Genomic DNA, 18,956 nt, shown 5'->3' with positions numbered 1-18,956 from the left:
TCCAGCACTCTGTGTCTATTTTCGGTATAAACCAGCATTTGCAGTTCCTTCCTACAGACTATATTCGTGAGAGTTTATTTTCTCTCGTTACCCTCATGCGAGGTATGACTGTACTGGTGAATGGTGTAATTTGCCTGGATGTCCTGCAGAACAAAGTTCTTCACTGTACCTCGGTACAGGTGATAACAGAAACACAATGCCATTAAGGGATGAGTGAATGAGCAGTGAGGTGCAAGGTCAGCCATGTTCCGACTGAATGGGATAGGTTGGAGGGGCTGAATGGCTCCCTCCTGCTGCTATTTCTTCTGTCCATGTGACAGCTTTGTGGGAACGGCAAGCTGGAAACACCAACGCACTTCCAAGTCCAGCGAAGCAATGCTTTTATTGGCACTGGGCGCTACAGATCGCGGCGTCTGCTGTGGGCCAGACGTGGCTTCCGATGCACCCCGGAGCTGGCACGGATCAACACACACACGTGGGGAAACGATTCCCCGGAGGAGGAACAACGACGGCAAAACAAAACTCCCGCCTCCCCCACCGTCTGCCCCAACACTCGCGACGAAAGGCTGCCTGGCGGAACATCCCTACTCACCCAAGGATGGCCACCGGGAGTGGGGCATCGGATAGAGAGGGTCCACCAACAGTTAATGTGCAGGCTCCATCACCTCCTCTGGTTGTGAGGGGCCCAGGCAGTGTGTATCACACCGGGGCGGGCACTGGTATCCCCGCCACCCCATTGTCAAGGCGGTCTCTCTGCTGTTCAACAGTAGCCCAGTGTCACCTTTAGACTTTAGAGATTGTGCGCAAACACAGGCCGTTCGGCCCACCGAGTCCGTGCCGACCAGCGATCACCCCGCACACTAACAATATCCTACACCCACTAGGGACAATTTACACTTTACAGAAGCCAATTAACATACAAACCTGCGTGTCTTTGGAGGGTGGAAGAAAACGCACGCAGGTCACGGGGAGAAGGTACAAACTCAGTCGGGATGGAACCCGGGTCTGCCGCTGTGAGGCAGCAACTCCACCACTGCGCCACCGGAGGCTGCGGAGATACCCGTGATCAGCCCAACGCAACGTGCTGGAGGAACTCTGCAGGGCAGGCAGCATCTGTGGTGGGAACGAAAAAGCCCATGTGTCAGGTCGGGACCTTTCGTCAGTCTGAGGTGCGTTGCCTAGCAGTGTCAGGAAGTCATGATGCAGCTCTATAGGACGTTGGTGAGGCTGCATTTGGAGCAGTGCGTGCAGTTCTAGTCGCCCCCATTACAGGAAGGATGTGGAAGCATTGAAGAGGGTGCAGAGGAGGTTTACCAAGATGATGCCTGGTAAAGCCCACGCAGGTCACGGGGAGAACGAACAAACTCCGTGCAGACAGCACCCGTAGTTGGGATGGAACCCAGGTCTCTGGTGCAACTCTACCGCTGCGCCACCGTTACCTGGAGTCTGCGGAGATTTCCGTGTTTTCTCTGGAACGCCACAGGTTGAAGGAAGACCCGGTGGAAGTATATAGAACAATGAGGGGCATAGATAGGGTAGACAGTCAGAACCTTTCGTCACGGATGGAAATATGAAATACTAGAGGGCAGAGTTTGAAGGTGATAGGGGCAAAGTTTGAAAGATGTGAGGGGAAAGTTATTTTTTGTCACACAGGGAATGGCGCCTGCCCGGAATGCACTGCCAGGGGGTGGTGGTGGAGGCGGGTAAGATAGTGCACTCCATATAGGCACGTGGATATGCAGGGAGTGGAGGGATATGGATTATGCAGAGAGAGACAGGAGTTGGTCTTGGCATCATGTTTGGCACAGACATTGTGGGCCGAATGGCCTGTTCCTGTGCTGTACTGTTGTCGTCTGAGTTTCCCTCCACAGATGCTGCCTGACCCGCTGGGTTCCTCCAGCACTTTGTGATGGGTTTGAGACTCCAGCATCTCTTGTGTTGTCAGATCTCAGTCTAAAAGTGTAGTCACTCTGAGCGACGAAGCCTGTCCTCCACTCGGTCTCAGCCCCTCACCCCCCCCATCTTCCCCAGGGTCACAAAGCCTGTCCTTCTCCCAGTCCTCCCCCCCCCTGCTCTTCCTCGGGTCCCAAGGCTGAGGGGCGGAGAGGAGAGGTGGGGAGGGACAGACGCTACCGGGCCTGGATGAAGCCGCCAGACTGCTGGGGGTCCTCCTCCCCCTCCTCCCCGCCCCCCGGGACCCTCACGAAGATGGGGGCAGCGGCGCGGCGGGCGTCCCGCTCCCTGTCAGCGATGGCAGCGCACGCCGCCACCAGCTCGTCGCTCTCAAAGTCGTAGTCGGGCAGCTCAGGGGCGGGCGTCTCCACCTCCACCTCCACCTCGGCCAGATCCCGCTGCCTCCGCCGCAGCTCCACCGCCCAGCACAGGTCCTCATCCCACAGAGACTTCTCCCCCGGGAAGGCATGGACCGCCTGCTGGAACGTCCTCACAGCCTACCGACACAGGGACAAGTGGGACACAGTCAGCAAGAGGCATAGTGGCACTGAATCACACTGACACACAGTCACAGTGACACTGAATCACACTGACACTGAATCACAGTGCCACACAGTCACAGTGGCACACAGTCACAGTGGCACACAGTCACAGTGGGCACACACAGTCACAGTGGCACACCGACACAGTGGCACACCGACACAGTGGCACACCGACACAGTGGCACACCGTCACAGTGGCACACACAGTGGCACACAGTCACAGTGGCACACAGTCACAGTGGCACACAGTCACAGTGGCACACAGACACAGTGGCACACAGACACAGTGGCACACACAGTCACAGTGGCACACAGTCACAGTGGCACACAGTCACAGTGGCACACAGTCACAGTGGCACACAGACACAGTGGCACACAGTCAAAGTGGCACACAGTCAAAGTGGCAGACACAGTGGCACACCGACACAGTGGCACACCGACACAGTGGCACACCGACACAGTGGCACACAGACACAGTGGCACACAGACAGAGTGCCACACAGACACAGTGCCACACAGACACAGTGGCACACAGACACAGTGGCACACAGACACAGTGGCACACAGACACAGTGGCACACAGTCACAGTGGCACACAGTCACAGTGGCACACAGACACAGTGGCACACAGACACAGTGGCACACAGACACAGTGGCACACAGACACAGTGGCACACAGACACAGTGGCACACAGACACAGTGGCACACAGACACAGTGGCACACACACAGTGGCACACAGACACAGTGGCACACAGTCACAGTGGCACACAGACACAGTGGCACACACACAGACACAGTGGCACACAGGCACACAGACACAGTGGCACACTGACACAGTGGCACACAGACAGACACAGTGGCACACAGACAGAGTGCCACACAGACAGAGTGCCACACAGACACAGTGGCACACAGACACAGTGGCACACAGTCACAGTGGCACACAGACACAGTGGCACACAGTCACAGTGGCACACAGACACAGTGGCAGACACAGTGGCACACAGTCACACAGACACACAGTGGCACAGTGGCACTGAATCACACTGACACACAGACACAGTGGCACACAGACACAGTGGCACACAGTCACAGTGGCACACACACAGTGACACACAGACACAGTGGCACACAGTCACAGTGGCACACAGTCACAGTGGCGCACACAGACACAGTGGCACACAGACACAGTGCCACACAGACACAGTGCCACACAGACACAGTGCCACACAGACACACAGACACAGTGGCACACAGTCACAGTGGCACACAGACACAGTGGCACACAGTCACAGTGGCACACAGACACAGTGGCACACAGTCACAGTGGCACACAGTCACAGTGGCACACAGACACAGCGACACAGTTTCAAACACACACTTCTCCACTCCACTGGTTAAACACTCTGGCCAGGCCACACCCGGTGTTGGCATAATGGCTGGGTCACAAACTCATCAGTGACGCACACACATAGAGAGCAGCAGTGCTGGTGCTGATCACATTTTGGGTATAGGGGAAGGCATCTGCCCACAGCTCCATGTGTTGAGCCGGGCTAATGGGGCAGAGTTCACACAACACATGGCACTGGCCTCCCCATCATCCACTGTGCAACTGGACACAGTTCCAACTCCGTCTTTAAATGGCTTATGGGGAGAAGGCCGGTTGAGAGGGCAAAATAGATCAGCCGTGATCGAATGTCAGAGCAGACTCGATGGACCAAACGGTTTAACTCTGCTCCAATGTCATAAAGAGAGTCACAGAGTCTTACAGTGTGGAAACAGGCCCTTGGCCCAACGACCACACCAGCCAACATGTCCCATCTACACTAGTCCCACCTGCCTGCATTCGGCCCATGTCTTCTGGTCTTATGATCTAAATTGGCCAATACTATTATTTGGTGGTGAGACTTTACAAGGCACTGGTCAGACCACATTTGGAGTATTTCTGTGCCCCACTTCTGAGGAAAGATGTTCTGGCATTGGAGAGGTTCCAGAGCTACTACCAGAAGTACAAAGTGGTACTTCCTTTGAAGGCTTAGGAAGTTCAGCATGTCTCCAAACCTCACTAACTTCTACAGATGTTCCATCGAAAGCATTTTATCGGGATGCATCACAGCACGGTTTGGGAACAGCTCCACCCAAGACTTCAAGAAATTGCAGATGCAGCCCGCACCATTACACAAACCAACCTCCCTTCCATTGACTCCATTTACACCTCGCGCTGCCTCAGCAAGGCCAGCAGCACCCTGGCCACTCCCTCTTCTCTCCTCTCCCATCGGGCAAGAGGCACAGAAGTGTGAAAACACACACCTCCAGATTCAGGGACAGTTTCTTCCCTGCTGTTATCAGGCAACTGAACCATCCTACCAACAACTAGAAAGCTACTGTCTACATCATTGAGCTACTGTCTACATCATTGGAGACTATATTTTATCGGACTTTACTGGACTTTATCTTGCACTACATGTTTTTTCACATTATTTCATTTATCATGCATCTGGGCACTGTGGATGGCACAATTGTAATCATGTATTATATTTCACTGACTGATTAGAATACAACAAAAGGTTTTCACTGTATCTCGGTACATGTGGTAATGAAGTAAACTCAATTCAATAGGTGGTTTACGAGAATGACCATGGGGATGAGTGTGTTAACATACGATGAGCGTTTGACGGCACTGGGCCTGTATTCGCTGGAGTTTCAAAGGATGGGGGGGGGGGGGAACCTCATTGAAACTTACCGAATAGTGAAAGGCCTGGATAGAGTGGACGTGGAGAGGATGTTTCCACTAGTGGGAGAGTCTAGGACCAGAGGCCACAGCCTCAGAATAAAAGGACACATCTTTAGAAAGGAGATGATGAGGAATTTATTTCGTCAGAGGGTGGTGAATCTGTGGAAATCATTGCAACAAATGCTGTGGAGGCCACCTTTGGGCATTTTTAAGGCAGAAATGTACAGATTCTTGATTAGTACGGGTGTCAAGGGTTATGGGGAGAAGGCAGGAGAATGGGGTTGAGAGGGGAAGATCAGCCATGATTGAATGGCGGAGTAGAATCAATGGGCCGAATGGCCTAATTCTCCTCCTATGACCTACGATCTTATTGTTGTTGGACAAATTACATGTAATGGTGAGTATAGGAATGAGATCGATCATCTAATTGAATTGTGCCAGAACAACCCTGTTCGTAACATCAGTAAGAACAAAGAGCTGACTGTTGACTCGGCTTTAAAAATATCCATTGACTTGGCCTCCACAGTGATCATGAATTCCACAGATTCACCACCCTCTGGCTAAAGAAATTCCTCCTCATCCCCTTCCGAAAGGATCCTCGTTTAATTCTGAGGCTGTGACCTCTAATGCTGGGCTGTCCTACTCTATTCAGGCCTTTCACTACTCGGTAAGGTTCAATGAGGTCACCCCTCAAGAAAGGATGGGGAGTACAGGCCCAGTGCTGCCAAGCGCTCATCATTTGTTAACCCACTTATTCCTGGCATCATTCTCGTAAATCTCCTCTGGACCCTCTCCAGGGCCAGCACGTCCTTCCTCAGATATGGTGCCCAAAATTGCTCACAATATTCCAAATGCATTCTAACCAGCGCCTTATAGAGCCTCAGCAGTACATCCCTGTTTTTGGATTCTAGTCATATCAAAATAAATACAAGCATTACGTTTGCCTTCCTTACTACCAATTCGACTAGCAGATTAGCGTTTTGGGAGTGCCGCACCAGCACCTCGCTCGGTTTGGATCTGATGCAGGAACCCTAGCTGCTCTCCCCCTTCCCCGAATATCTCACGCTCCACAGAACTGCCACAGAACACAATCTGCCACAGGCAATGATGGTCCAATTCTACACGGCCATCGTAGAGTCTGTCCTCACCTACTCCATCATGGTCTGGTTTGGCTCAGCCACCAAGCACGACACCTGGAGGCTGCAGCGAATCGTCCGATCAGCAGAGAAGGTTATTGGCGGCAACCTTCCCTCCATTGATGAACTGTACGCTGCAAGGGTCAGGAAGCGAGCGGGTAAGATCATCTCTGACCCCTCTCACCCTGGCCACAAACTCTTTGAATCACTTCCCTCTGGAAGGCGACTCCGGACTGTCAAAGCTGCCACAGCCAGACATAAAAACAGTTTTTTTTTTCCCACGAGTAGTTGCTCTACTCAATAACCAAAAATCTGTAGCCTCCTTTCGCTCTGGTATTTTATTTCAATCACATGTTTAGACTATAATGTTTTATTATTAATGTTTAATGTTTTATGTGTCATTCTTAATTGACCCTTTTTGTCGTGTTGTTACTTGCGAGCTAAGCACCTAGACAAATTCCTTGGAAATGCGCATACTTGGCCAATAACCTTATTCATTCAACTGCGGCAGGATTCAAGCTGACCACCCTGACATCTGCTGGCCGGCAACACCACAAGCAATGCAGTCCGGTAAACATCTGCAGCGGTTCCAACAACTCTGGATAATTACTCATGGAACAAAGGGACTGCTCCAGGGTTAGAGCGAGAAACTGGCCAACACAACCAGGAAACCCATTGCACACAGATGTCACAACTCAGTAAAACACACAACACAGGAGGGGGCCGTTTGGCCCATCACGTCTGAGCCACCTGATATTAATCTCCACGGTGCAGTCCCACTTTCCAGCCTCAGCTCTGTGGCCCTGCAGGTGGCCGTTTATCAAGTCTACACTCCAGTGCTGTTTACATATAGAACAGTACAGGAACAGGCCCTTCAGCCCACAATGACCATGCCAAACATGATGCCCAGTTAATCTCCTCAGTCTGCAACTAATCTCCTCTGTCTGCAAGTGATCCATAAGCCTTGCATATCCAAGCATCTATCTAAATCCCTTGTAATTGTCTTTACTTTAGTTTTTTTTAAAGTATAGTTTAATTTACAGATATAGCGCGGAAACAGGCCCTTCGGCCCACCGGGTCCGTGCCGACCAGCGATCCCCGCACATTATCCTACACCCACTAGCGACAATTTTTACATTTACCGAGCCAATTAACTTACAAACCTGCACGTCTTTGGAGTGTGGGAGGAAACCGAAGATCTCGGAGAAAACCCACGCAGGTCACGGGGAGAACGTGCAAACTCCGTACAGACAGCACCGGTAGTCAGGATTGAACCCAGGTCTCCGGCGCTGCATTCGCTGTAAGGCAGCAACTCTACCGCTGCGCCACCGTGACCATCACTATCGTATCTGCCTCCACCACCACCCCTGGCAGGCATTCCGAACACCTACCACCCTCAGTGTAAAAAACATATCTCCTTTGAAATTTTCCCCCTTTAAAGCCCTGTCCCATGGTACGAGTTCATTCCAAGGTTTCTCTCCAGTTTGAAGAAGGGTCTGGACCCGAAACGTTGCCTATTTCCTTCGCTCCACAGACGCTGCCTCACTCACTGAGTTTCTCCGGCATTTTTGTCTACCGTCGAATTTACAGCATCTGTAGTTCCTTCTTAAACACCTCCAGATTCAGGGACAATTTCCTCCCAGCTGTTATCAGGCTACTGAGCCATCCTATGACCAACTAGAGAGCGGTCCTGACCTCCCATCTATCTCATTGGAGACCCTCAGACTATCTTTGATCTGACTTTTCAGGACTTTATCTTGCACTAAACGTTATTTCCTTTACCATAAGTTCATGTGATAGGAGAAGAGTTAGGCCATTCGGCCCATCGTCTACTCTGACATTCAATCATGGCAGATCTGTCTCTCCCTCCTAACCCTATTCTCCTGCCTTCTCCCCACAACCTCTGACACTTACTATCTCCGTCTTAAAAATATTCACTGACTTGCCCTCCACAGCCCTCTGTGGCAATGAGTTCCACAGATTCATCACCCTCTGACTAAAGAATTTCCTCCTCATCTTCCTAAAGGAACGTCCTTTAATTCTAACGCTGTGACCTCTGGTCCTAGACTCTCCCACTAGTGGAAACATCCTCTCCGCATCCACTCTATCCAAGCCTTTCACTATTCGGTAAGTTTCAATGAGGTCCCCTCATCCTTCTAAACTCCAGCGAGAACAGGCCCAGTGCCGACAAGCACTCATCATATGTTAACCCACTCATTCCTGGAATCATTCTCGTAAACCTCCTCCGGACCCTCTCCAGAGCCAGCACATCATTCCTCAATCCTATGTCTGTACAGTGTGGATGGCTTGATTGTAATAATGTATAGTATTTCTGCTGACTGGCTAGCACGCAACAAAAGAGTGGTAGACACAAAATGCTGGAGTAACTCAGTAACTCAGCTAGTGAGGCAACATTTCTGGAGAGAAGGAATGGGTGACGTTTTGGGTCAAGACCCTTCTTCAGCTGAAGAAACGTCACCCATTCCTTCTCCCCAGAGATGCTGCCTCACCAGCTGAGTTACTGAGTTACTCCAGCATTTTGTGTCCACCTACGATTTTAACCGGCATCTGCAGTCCTGTCTTACAGGTTTTCACTGCAGCTCGTTGCACCGTCCACAGTGGTTAACTCCCGCGCATGCCTGCCGGCATGCTTGCTGGCCAGGAATGTCACGGGCATGCGCGGTAGATTGGAAACACCGTCCAGAGTACGGTGACGCGGGACTTGCGCGCGACTCCACCAGGACTCATTGTGAAAGGCAGCAGCCACTCTGTGTGAGTTACGGTCCTGTTTCAAGCTCCAAGGTAAGTTAATGTTAAATTATTTACTCCATTGTGGTAGGAAGGTACTGCAGATGCTGGTTTAAACTGAAATTAGACAAAAAATGCTGGAGTAACTCAGAGGGACAGGCAGCATCACTGGAGAGAAGGAATGGGTGACGTTTCGGTCGAGGCCTTTCTTCAGACTGAATCGGGGGAGAGGGAGATACTGAGATAAGGAAATGTAAGGTGTGAAAAAGAGACAAAGGGGATGAGATCAAGGAAAGTGTAGAGTAAATCATTGTTAGCTAGGAGAAGGTAACAACAAAGCAAACAGAGATACTGGTCGGAGAACTGGAAAGGGGAGTGTGGGATGGAGAGAGAGGGAAGGCAAAGGTCACTTGAAGTTAGAGAAGACAATATTCATAGTATTGGGGTATATGAGGTGCTGTTCCTCCAGTTTGAGCTGGGCCTCACTGACAGTGGAGGAAGCCCAGGACAGAAAGGTCAGTGTGGGGACGGGAGGGAGAGTTGAGGTTGTGGTTATTGTTCTGGGCAATGCATAACACTGAAGAAAGGTCTCAACCCGAAACGTCACCCATTCCTTCTCACCAGAGATGCTGCCTGTCCCACTGAGTTACTCCAGCCTTTTGTGTCTATCCTAGGTTTAGGTCAGAGGAAGGACATCCTTGTGATTGAGGCAGTGCAGCGTAGGTTCACGAGATTGATCCCTGGGATGGCGGGACTGTCATATGAGGAAAGATTGGAAAATCTAGGCTTGTATTCACCGGGGTTTAGAAGGATGAGGGAGGATTTTATAGAAACATATAAAATTATAAAAGGACTGGACAAGCTAGATGCAGGAAAAATGTTCCCAATGTTGGGCAAGTCCAGAACCAGGGGCCACAGTCTTAGAATAAAGGGGAGGCCATTTAAGAATGAGGTGAGCAAAAACTTTTTCACCCAGAGAGTTGTAAATTTGTGGAATTCCCTGTCAGAGGGCAGTGGAGACCAAGTCACTGGGTGGATTTAAGAGAGAGTTAGAAAGAGCACTAGGGGCTGGTGGAATCAAGGGATATGGGGAGAAGGCAGGCACGGGTTATTGATTGGGGACGATCAGCCTTGATCACAATGGATGGCAGTGCAGGCTCGAAGGGCCGAATGGCCTCCTCCTGCACCTATTTTCTATTTCTTATGTTTCTATGTAAAGCAGATGTCAGAGACAGCAGAGTAAGGAACGCAGCACTCACCAAGGTCACCTCCCCGAGGCTGAGCTGGGCCCGGCCCAGGGTCTGCCAGGCCTCCCACCACCGCGGCTTCAGCCGGACGGCCACCTCCGCTGCCTGCACTGCCCGGAACACCTCGTTCAGGATCATCAGCACCTGGCGGGGAGGAGAGAGGAGAGCGAGTGTTAGCACGCAGCCTGCAGAGCAGGGGAGGGGGGGGGGGGGGGGGGGTCAGGGGCCGTGGGCTGGAGCAGTCCAGGCACAAGGTGCTGCAATCCATTCAGTTCACGCCGCCCAACGATCACAAGAAGTGTCTCGACCCGAAACATCACCCAGAGGGGCTCCCTGTCCCGCTGAGTTAAGGGCCATTTGCCTGTCATTTGCGCGTCATATGTAAAACAGGTCGACGCATTGTGACGCACGGGTAGCGTGTGGGTAGCGCTAGACTGGCGCATGGAGAGGCGTGGAGGAGTGTGGAGTATCGCACGGCGCTCCAGGATTTCGTGCTGTACGAAAACCTCGCGCGCCACCTACGTGATGTATTGCGTACGCACGCTGACTCATGCGTGTCGCACGCTGCCTCCCGACGTCTCATGTATATCATGGTTATGTCACCGTGCGTATCCTTGTGTCGCCGTGCGCTGCAGGGTTTTCTAATTACGTCACGCGCACCAGACGGCATGATGATGCGTGATTTGCGTGAGACGGCACGTGAAACGACGCGTCGACCCATTTTACTTAAGACGCGTAAATGAGCCGCAAATGACGGCCAAGTGGGACAGGCCGTTTACTCCAGGATTTTGTGTCTATCTCTGCCCGAACATCACCTGTACAGTTCTGTCCTACACATTAGCGATAGAGAAGCCAAATAACCCACAAACCTGAAGATAGACACACAAAGCTGGAGTAAATCAACGGGTTAGGCAGCATCTCTGAAGAGAAGGAATGGGTGCGTTTTGGGTCGAGACCCTGCTTTAGATTGAGAGTCGGGGGAAAGGGAAACAAGAGATAAAGACTGTTTTCTGCAAAGATGCTGCCTGACCCGCTGAGCTACAGCAGCACTTTGTGTCCATCTTTGGTTTAAACCAGCATCTGCAGTTCCTTCCTACACATCCTTGGGATGCGAGTGGAAACCGGAAACCCACGTAGACACAGGGAGAACGTGCAAACTCCGTATAGACAGCATTCATAGTCAGGATCAAACCCAGGTCTCTAACTCAGCGGGACAGAGCCGCTGAGTTACTCCAGCACTCGGTGAAACGTCACCTATCCATGTTCTCCACAGATGCTGCCTGACCCGCTGAGTTACTCCAGCACTCTGTGTCCTTCACTATGCCACCGTGGCTGATGCCGTGTTGCTCATTAGGGTCATTTACCGCCTCTATTCTCCCACACAACCCACGCTCCCGAGACAGTGCGTCCCCTTGGGTTACCCACAATCGAGGGGCCAGACTTAATCACACATCTGCAGTAGCACAGGGCAGCATGGTGGCGCAGCGGTAGAGTTGCTGCTTTGCAGTGTCAGAGACCCGGGATCAATCCTGACTACGGATGCTGTCTGTACAAAATTTGCACATTCTCTCTTGTGACCGCATGAGTTGCTCAGGTTTCTTCCCGCATCCCAAAGATGTGCGGGTTTGTAGGTGAAATGACTTCTGTAAATTGTCCCCGGTGTGCAGGATAGAACTAGTGAGTGGGATGATCAATGGTGGGCGCTGACCCGGTGGGCCGAAGGGTGTGTTCCCACCCGCTGTGTCTCCAAACCAAAACTAAATTCTAAACTAAACTTTTGTATGAAAAAGTTGCCCAAATCAATTAATCTTTCCCCCCTCATCTTAAACTCTAAGTCATCTGGTTCTAGATTCCCCCACTCTGGGTAAGAGGCTCTGTGTGTGTTCACCCGATCCATTCCCCTCAGGATCTTGCAGGATATTTCAGATCAGGGTCCTTTGTCGGACTGAAGAAGGGTCCGTGCCCGCTACTTTGTCCATTTCCCTCCATAGACGCTGCCTGACCTCTTTCTTACAGTTTGGCTTTCTTCCTAACCAATTGTTCAAGCGCTTTTGATTGCAACATGAGCCTTAATTTAATTCAACAAAGAAACCGACAAGTTACTAAATGCTGGAGTGCTGGAGTTACTGAGTGCTGGAGTAACAGCTGACTTCCTTCAGCACTTTATTTTCTGATGAAGATTTCAGCATCTGCAATTCCTTGCTTCTCTCTGGTGGGCATAGCTTTAAGGTGAGGGGTAAAGCTTAACAGAAAGACAAGGTACTGCAGATGCCGGTTTACACAAAAGGACAACTCAGTCGGTCAGGCGGCATCTGTGGAGATGGATAGTTGATGTTTATCCAACTCCCCCACCCCACCCAGGCCTGTGGCCACCTATGACTTGCCATAATTTGTCCTGCCTCTCCTCTCTCCCAACTTTCTAACTTCCCCCACACCCCACAATCAGTCCCAACCCGAAACATTCTCCAGGGATGCTGCCTGACTTTGTCTCCTTAAGTTTAATGGGCATTTTTTCTTTACAGAGGGTGGTGGGTGCCAGGGGAGGGGGTGAAAGCAGATACGATAGTGGTGTTTAAGGGGCTTTTAGATAGACACATGGATATGCAGGGAATGGAGGGATGTTGATTACATACAGGCAGAGATTAGTTTAACTTGGCATCATGTTTGGCACAGCCATTGTGTTTCAAAGGGCCAGCCCTGTTCTATGCTCCATGGCCCAAGTTCCTCCGCATCCTGGCCAATACACAGTCAACATGACGAGAAACAGACTGTGTTTGAACATTACCAAATTGCAGGAGTGGACTTTGCCAAAACTGGCTGCTCTGTTCCTGCACACTGCAGAGAACCCCCAGAGGAGGTTTACCAGAATGATCCCAGGAATGAGTGGGTTAGCATATGATAAGCGCTTGGCGTCACTGCACATGTACTCGCTGGAGTCTAGAAGGATGAGGGGACACTCATTGAAACTTACCGTTTAGTGAAAGGCCAGGATAGAGTGGATGTGGAGAGGATGTTTCCACTAGTGGGAGTCTAGGACCAGAGGTCACAGCCTCAGAATTAAAGGGCATTCCTTTACAAAAGAGATAGGGGAGGAATTTCTTTAGTCAGAGGGTGGTGAATTCCACAGATTCACTTTGCAACAGAAGGTTGTGGAGGCCATCAATTGGTATTTTTAAGTAGAAATTGACGGATTCTTGATTAGTGTAGGAAGGAACTGCAGATGCTGGTTTAAACTGAAGATAGACACAAAATGCTGGAATATCTCAGTGGGACAGACAGCATCACCAGAGAGAAGGAATGGGTGGCATTTCAGGTCTGGACCCTTTTTCAAACAAGTCAGGGGAAAGGAAAACGAGAGATATAGGTGATGAGATTTCATATACAACAAATGAATGAAAGATATGCAAAAAAGTAACAAGGATAAACAGGCCACTGTTAGATGTTTGTTAGGTGAGAGCGAGAAGTTGGTGCGAATTGGGTGGGGAGAGATGGAATGTAGGGGTTACTTGAAGTTAGAGAAGTCAATGTTCATACCGCTGGGGTGTAAGCTGCCCGAGCGAAATATGAGGTGGCGTTCCTCCAATTTGCATTTAGCCTCACATGACAATGGAGGAGGCCCAGGACAGAAAGGTCAATGTGGGAATGGGAAGGGGAATTAAAGTCTTTAGCAACCAGGAGATCAGGTAGGTCCAGGCGGACTGAGTGAAGGTGTTCAGTGAAACGATCGGCCAGTCTACGCTTGGTCTCGCCGATGTATAAGAGTCGACACCTGGAACAACGGACACAGTAAATGAGGTTGGAGGAGGAGCAAGTGAACCTCTGCCTCACCTGAAAGGACTGTCAGCGCCCCGGGACAGAATCGAGGGGGGAGGTAAAGGGACAGGTGTGGCATATCCTGTGGTTGCAGAAGGTACCTGGAGAGGGGGTGGTTTGGGTGGGAAAGGATGTTAGGGACGAGTACACACTGAACTTTTTTTTCCTCGTTTATTGTATTGTTTCCAGTGTACTATGTTTACATGTGTAGGGAGGAACTGCAGATGCTGGTTTAAATCGAAGGTAGACACAAACTCAGCGGGACAGGCAGCATCTCCGGAGAGAAGGAATGGGTGTTGCCTGTCCCGCTGAGTTACTCCAGCATCTTGTGTCTACCATGTCTACATATTCTATTGTGCTGCCACAAGGAATCATTTAATTGTTCTATCTGACATGTGACAATAAATCTCTCCGGACTCTTGACGTGTATAACCAAGCCCGACACGTCTGTAAACTCTGCCCCCAGCGCATGGTTCCAGGTTACAGTAGGAAGCACAGAGTGGCGGCTCGGGGCGATGTGGTGTACAGTACCTGAGCCTTCATCTCGTACAGGGCTGCACAGTCCGGCGTCAGCTGAATAGCTTCATCCCACCGACCGATCGCCTCCCAGTACCTGCCGCAAATACAAACAGCTCTTAGTTATCCCATTCCCACACCGGCCTCTCTCTCCTGGACTTCCTCCACTGTCAGAGTGGGGCCCAGCGCAAACTGGAGGAACAGCACCTCACATTTTGCTTGGGTAGCTTGCAACCCAGCGGTTTGATTGTTGAATTCTCCAATTTTAGGTAATATCCCCCTCTCCTTTTTTTTTAACCCCCTTTCAAGGGACTTAAGGAACAGCAGATGCTGGTTTCCACAAATAAAGGACACAACGTGCTGGGGTAATTCCGTGGGTCAGTCAGCACGCCTGGAGAAAAAGGATGGGTGATGTTTTGGGTTGGAATCCTTCTACAGACTAAAAGTCTAATGAACCCTGAATTCTCAAGATATAGGTAAACAACCCTCCCATCCCCCCTCCCCTAGCCCCCCCTTCCCTGCGCCCCTCCTGGGCGTGCCCCCATTTCACCCGTTACCACCTCCGCTGTCACTTTCCACCAATATTTCATCTTGTGGCTTCACATTTCACGCCTCTTCTATCCTTCGCTCCTTATCTAAGACTTTGTCTTTGCATCTCTGGTCTTCGTCCACCCTGGTATGTATAAAGTATAAAGTATAAAGTTTCCTTTATTGTCATTCAAACTTTTAGTTTGTACGAAATTGCGTGCCTTGCAGTCATGACAGAGAATAAAATAACAGAACACACAGTGAACACAGTTTAACATGCACCACAGTGAGTCTACCAGGCATCTCCTCAGTGGTGGAAGGCAAAAGTCAAAAGTCCTTTTCTCTTCCTTCCTTGTTCTCCCTCTGCGTTGAGGCGATCCAGGCTTTCGATGTTGGGCCCCCCCACCGGGTGATGGCAAGTCCCGCGGCCGAATCCGAGCTCCGCGAATGGGCCGTTTCAAACTCCGCAGCCCGGGGCGGACGAAGCTGCCACCCTCCAGTCCAGCGAACGAAGCTGTTGTTGTGGGAGCTCTGGACAATCGGTCGCCAACCTGGGACCTGCCGTCCACTGCCGCTGAGCTCCCACTGTCGTCCACTGTCGACCGAGCTCCCGACGCTGCCAAAGCCTCCGAGTCTCCGAAGTCGGGCCGCCACAGCGCCACCGCAGCCCCGAAGTCGGCCAGCTTCGCGATGGTGAGTCCTGGCTCTGCCTCCGGCCCCAGTTGGAGGCCGCCAGCTCTGCGATTAGGCCTCAGCGCAGACGGAGATGGGGATACGACAAGAAAAGGTTGCATTCCCCCGAAGAAAGAGACTAAAACAAGTTTCTCGGAACTCGGAGTCCCCCGCCCCCCCACACATACACAACTAAAATAAACTAAAACATGCGTCCAAGACAAAAGAAAACAAGAAAAAAATAAAAGGACAGATGGACTGCAGGCAAGCCGCAGCTGCATGGCAGCACCGCCTCTACCTGTCACATAACAGGCATTGTCCCAGCCCCACCTCTCCCCACCACAATGTCTGAACAAGGGTTCTGACCCAAAATGGCACCTGTCCGTGTTCTCCAAGGATGCTGCCTGATCCGCTCCGTTACTCCAGCACTTTGTCTCTTTCCTTCGGTCAACCAGCATCTCCAGTTCCTTGTTTCTACCATTTTGACTGCTACAATGCACAACCTTCTCAAGGAATGCATACTTTCAAGAAGTTCTCCTCCTCTCTCCAACGAGGGTGAAGAAGTTTCTTGTTCTCATCCAACAGCTTACAATGGCCTGTTTCCTTTATGATCGTTACTTTTTTGCATATTTTTCCATTCATAGTTCTATATCCCTCTACAACATTGTCTATATCTCTCGTTTCCCTTTCCCGTGACTCTCAGTCTGAGGAAGGGTCTCGACACACATTTCTTCTCTCCAGAGATGCTGCCTGTCTGGCTGAGTTGCTCCAGCTTTTTGTATCTATGCTGCCTGACCCACTGAGTTACTGCAGCATTTTGTCTCCTCCCTACGTCAAGCTTATACCACAGGTTCAGGTGATACAGAGAGTGGACATGACTGGGGTGGAAATGGTACCTGTCTCTGCTGGGAGGATGCTGGGAGATGGCAGCATCCTAAACACAACATTTGCACAGCTGATAATGGATTTCGGAATTGAGTCATGATGCCTCAATTCCCATGTGTCAGCCTTTCAGCTAATCCACTACATGATTGAAACCCGCTGCCAACAAAGCCTTCATGTGTTTTACAGTAAATGAAAGTTGCAGAGTTAGCAATGGAGCAACCCAGGGTCTGAGCCAGTCCCAGGGCTGGGGGGCCAGGGAACAACCACAAGAGAACCCGTCTGGCTACAGCATTGTCGTCGTGTTTTATACACCGTAAAATATCTCACATAAATATAAAGGATTCTGCTGACAGAGGATGTATCGGTGAGAGCAAGCACCAGATTGGGCAATCCTTCGATGTTATGTCCAACATGCATAGATCTCCCATTCCCAGGGCCAGATTTACCTATAAGCTAGAAAAGCTTAAGCTTAGGGCCTCGAGGTCTAGGGGGGGCCTCCGGCCAAGGCAGGACACCCACCGTTCAACTCTGGACAGGCCCCCCTCTCTATCTCTCTCTCTCCATCTCCCCCCCGCAATCCATGTCCGGGCCGCCGGGCTCTGCTCGCTGCCCATCCGCCGGCACGGCAGGCCGCCTTGCACATGCGCATTGCTGCGGCCTGCACGTCCTCCCCCCTGCACATGCGCACAACCACGGCCAGCGCATCATCGGCCGCCCTGCGCATGCGCACTGCAACGGCAACTGGTCGGCTCTGGGCACTTTCTCCCTCGCTTTGAATTGTGGGAGATTTGGCCGCCATGGCTATCCGGTTGCTGCCTCGCCGCCAGCGGTGAAAACCAACGTGGAGGGGGCCTCACAAGTGGAACAGCTTAGGGCCTCTCTTCAGCTAAATCCGGCCCTGCCCATTCCCACACTGACCCACCAAAGTCCAATGTCTACCGCGGCGCCACTGCGACGTCTGTTTCCGCTCAGTGTCCCTAAACTAAACAAAAGGGTCCCGGCCAGAAACGTCACCTATCCATGTTCTCCAGAGATGCTGCCTGACCCGCTGAGTTACTCCAGCACTCTATGAAACGTCACCTATCCATGTTCTCCACAGATGCTGCCTGACCCGCTGAGTTACTCCAACACTCTATGATACATCACCTATCCATGTTCTCCACAGATGCTGCATGACCCGCTGAGTTACTCCAGCACTCTGTGCCTTTACAGGGCTTGTTGCGCTGCTGCAAGTAGGAATTTCATTGTTCCAATGTCAGTTCATATTACAATTAAACTCTCTTGACTCTCTCCAGTTCAACCCGAATGCATGCATCATACTGCTGGAGATCTCTGCTGGGGACTTTACCAGAAAATTGCATGTCAACAAGTCAAGATATTGCTGCAAAGACCACAACATCTGTGGAATTCATCCCCATAGCTGGCTGCGGAGGCCAAGTCAGTGGATATTTCTACGGATGAGATTGATAGATTCTTGATCAGTACGGGTGTCAGGGGTTATGGGGAGAAGGCAGGAGAATTGGGTTGAGAGGGAAGAATAGATCAGCCATGATTGGATGGCGGAGTAGACTTGATGGGCCGAATGGTCAAATTCTGCTCCTAGACCATATGAACCAGCAGCAGAATACTGCTAGGTATCTGCACAAACACATTTGATGCACATTTGATACTGCCCTTCCCTAGTGGTGTATGTTGTTGTAACTCCCACAGGTGTACCACAGGGAGCACATTGACTGGTTGCATCATGGCCTAGTTCGGCAACTCTAATGCCCAGGAACGAAGGAGATTACAGAGAGTGGTGGACAATGCCGCGGTCCGGTCCATCACGGGTACTGACCTCCCCACCATCGAAGGGATCTACAGCAGGCGCTGCCTCAAAAAGGCAGCCAGCATCATCAGAGACCCACAACCACCCTGGCCACACTCTCATTTCACACCAACCATCGGGAAGAAGGTACAGGAGCCTGAAAACCATGACTGTCAAGATCAAGAACAGCTTCTTCCCAACAGCCATGAGGCACTTGAACACTGCATGATCGTCTATGGACTGTGTCTTTGGTTACCTTACGGACTGTGGTTTTAGCATTATTATGGTTACCTAGTATTGCTGATATTAATTTAATGTACTATTAATTATTACATATTTATAGCATTATAAATTCATAGTCATACAATATGGA

The 18,956-nt window shown here is 50.9% G+C and overlaps 1 protein-coding gene across 1 annotated transcript in view; it reads right to left on the bottom strand.

Moving 5' to 3' along the window:
* Positions 1–363: 363 nt before the first annotated feature.
* ttc33 (tetratricopeptide repeat domain 33) overlaps positions 364–18,956 on the bottom strand; it is a 28,502-nt gene continuing 9,909 nt past the window's right edge. The window contains exons 3-5 of the mRNA XM_055632062.1: positions 14,707–14,788; positions 10,375–10,506; positions 364–2,450 (exon numbers count right to left, since the gene is read on the bottom strand). Of these exons, the coding sequence (XP_055488037.1) occupies positions 2,130–2,450; positions 10,375–10,506; positions 14,707–14,788 (535 nt within the window). The 3' untranslated portion in view covers positions 364–2,129. The remainder of the gene's footprint in view (positions 2,451–10,374; positions 10,507–14,706; positions 14,789–18,956) is intronic.

Source organism: Leucoraja erinacea, chromosome 3 (genome assembly GCF_028641065.1).
Source record: "Leucoraja erinacea ecotype New England chromosome 3, Leri_hhj_1, whole genome shotgun sequence".
NCBI lineage: Eukaryota > Metazoa > Chordata > Chondrichthyes > Rajiformes > Rajidae > Leucoraja > Leucoraja erinaceus.
This window is presented reverse-complemented; position numbering and strand designations above follow the sequence as displayed.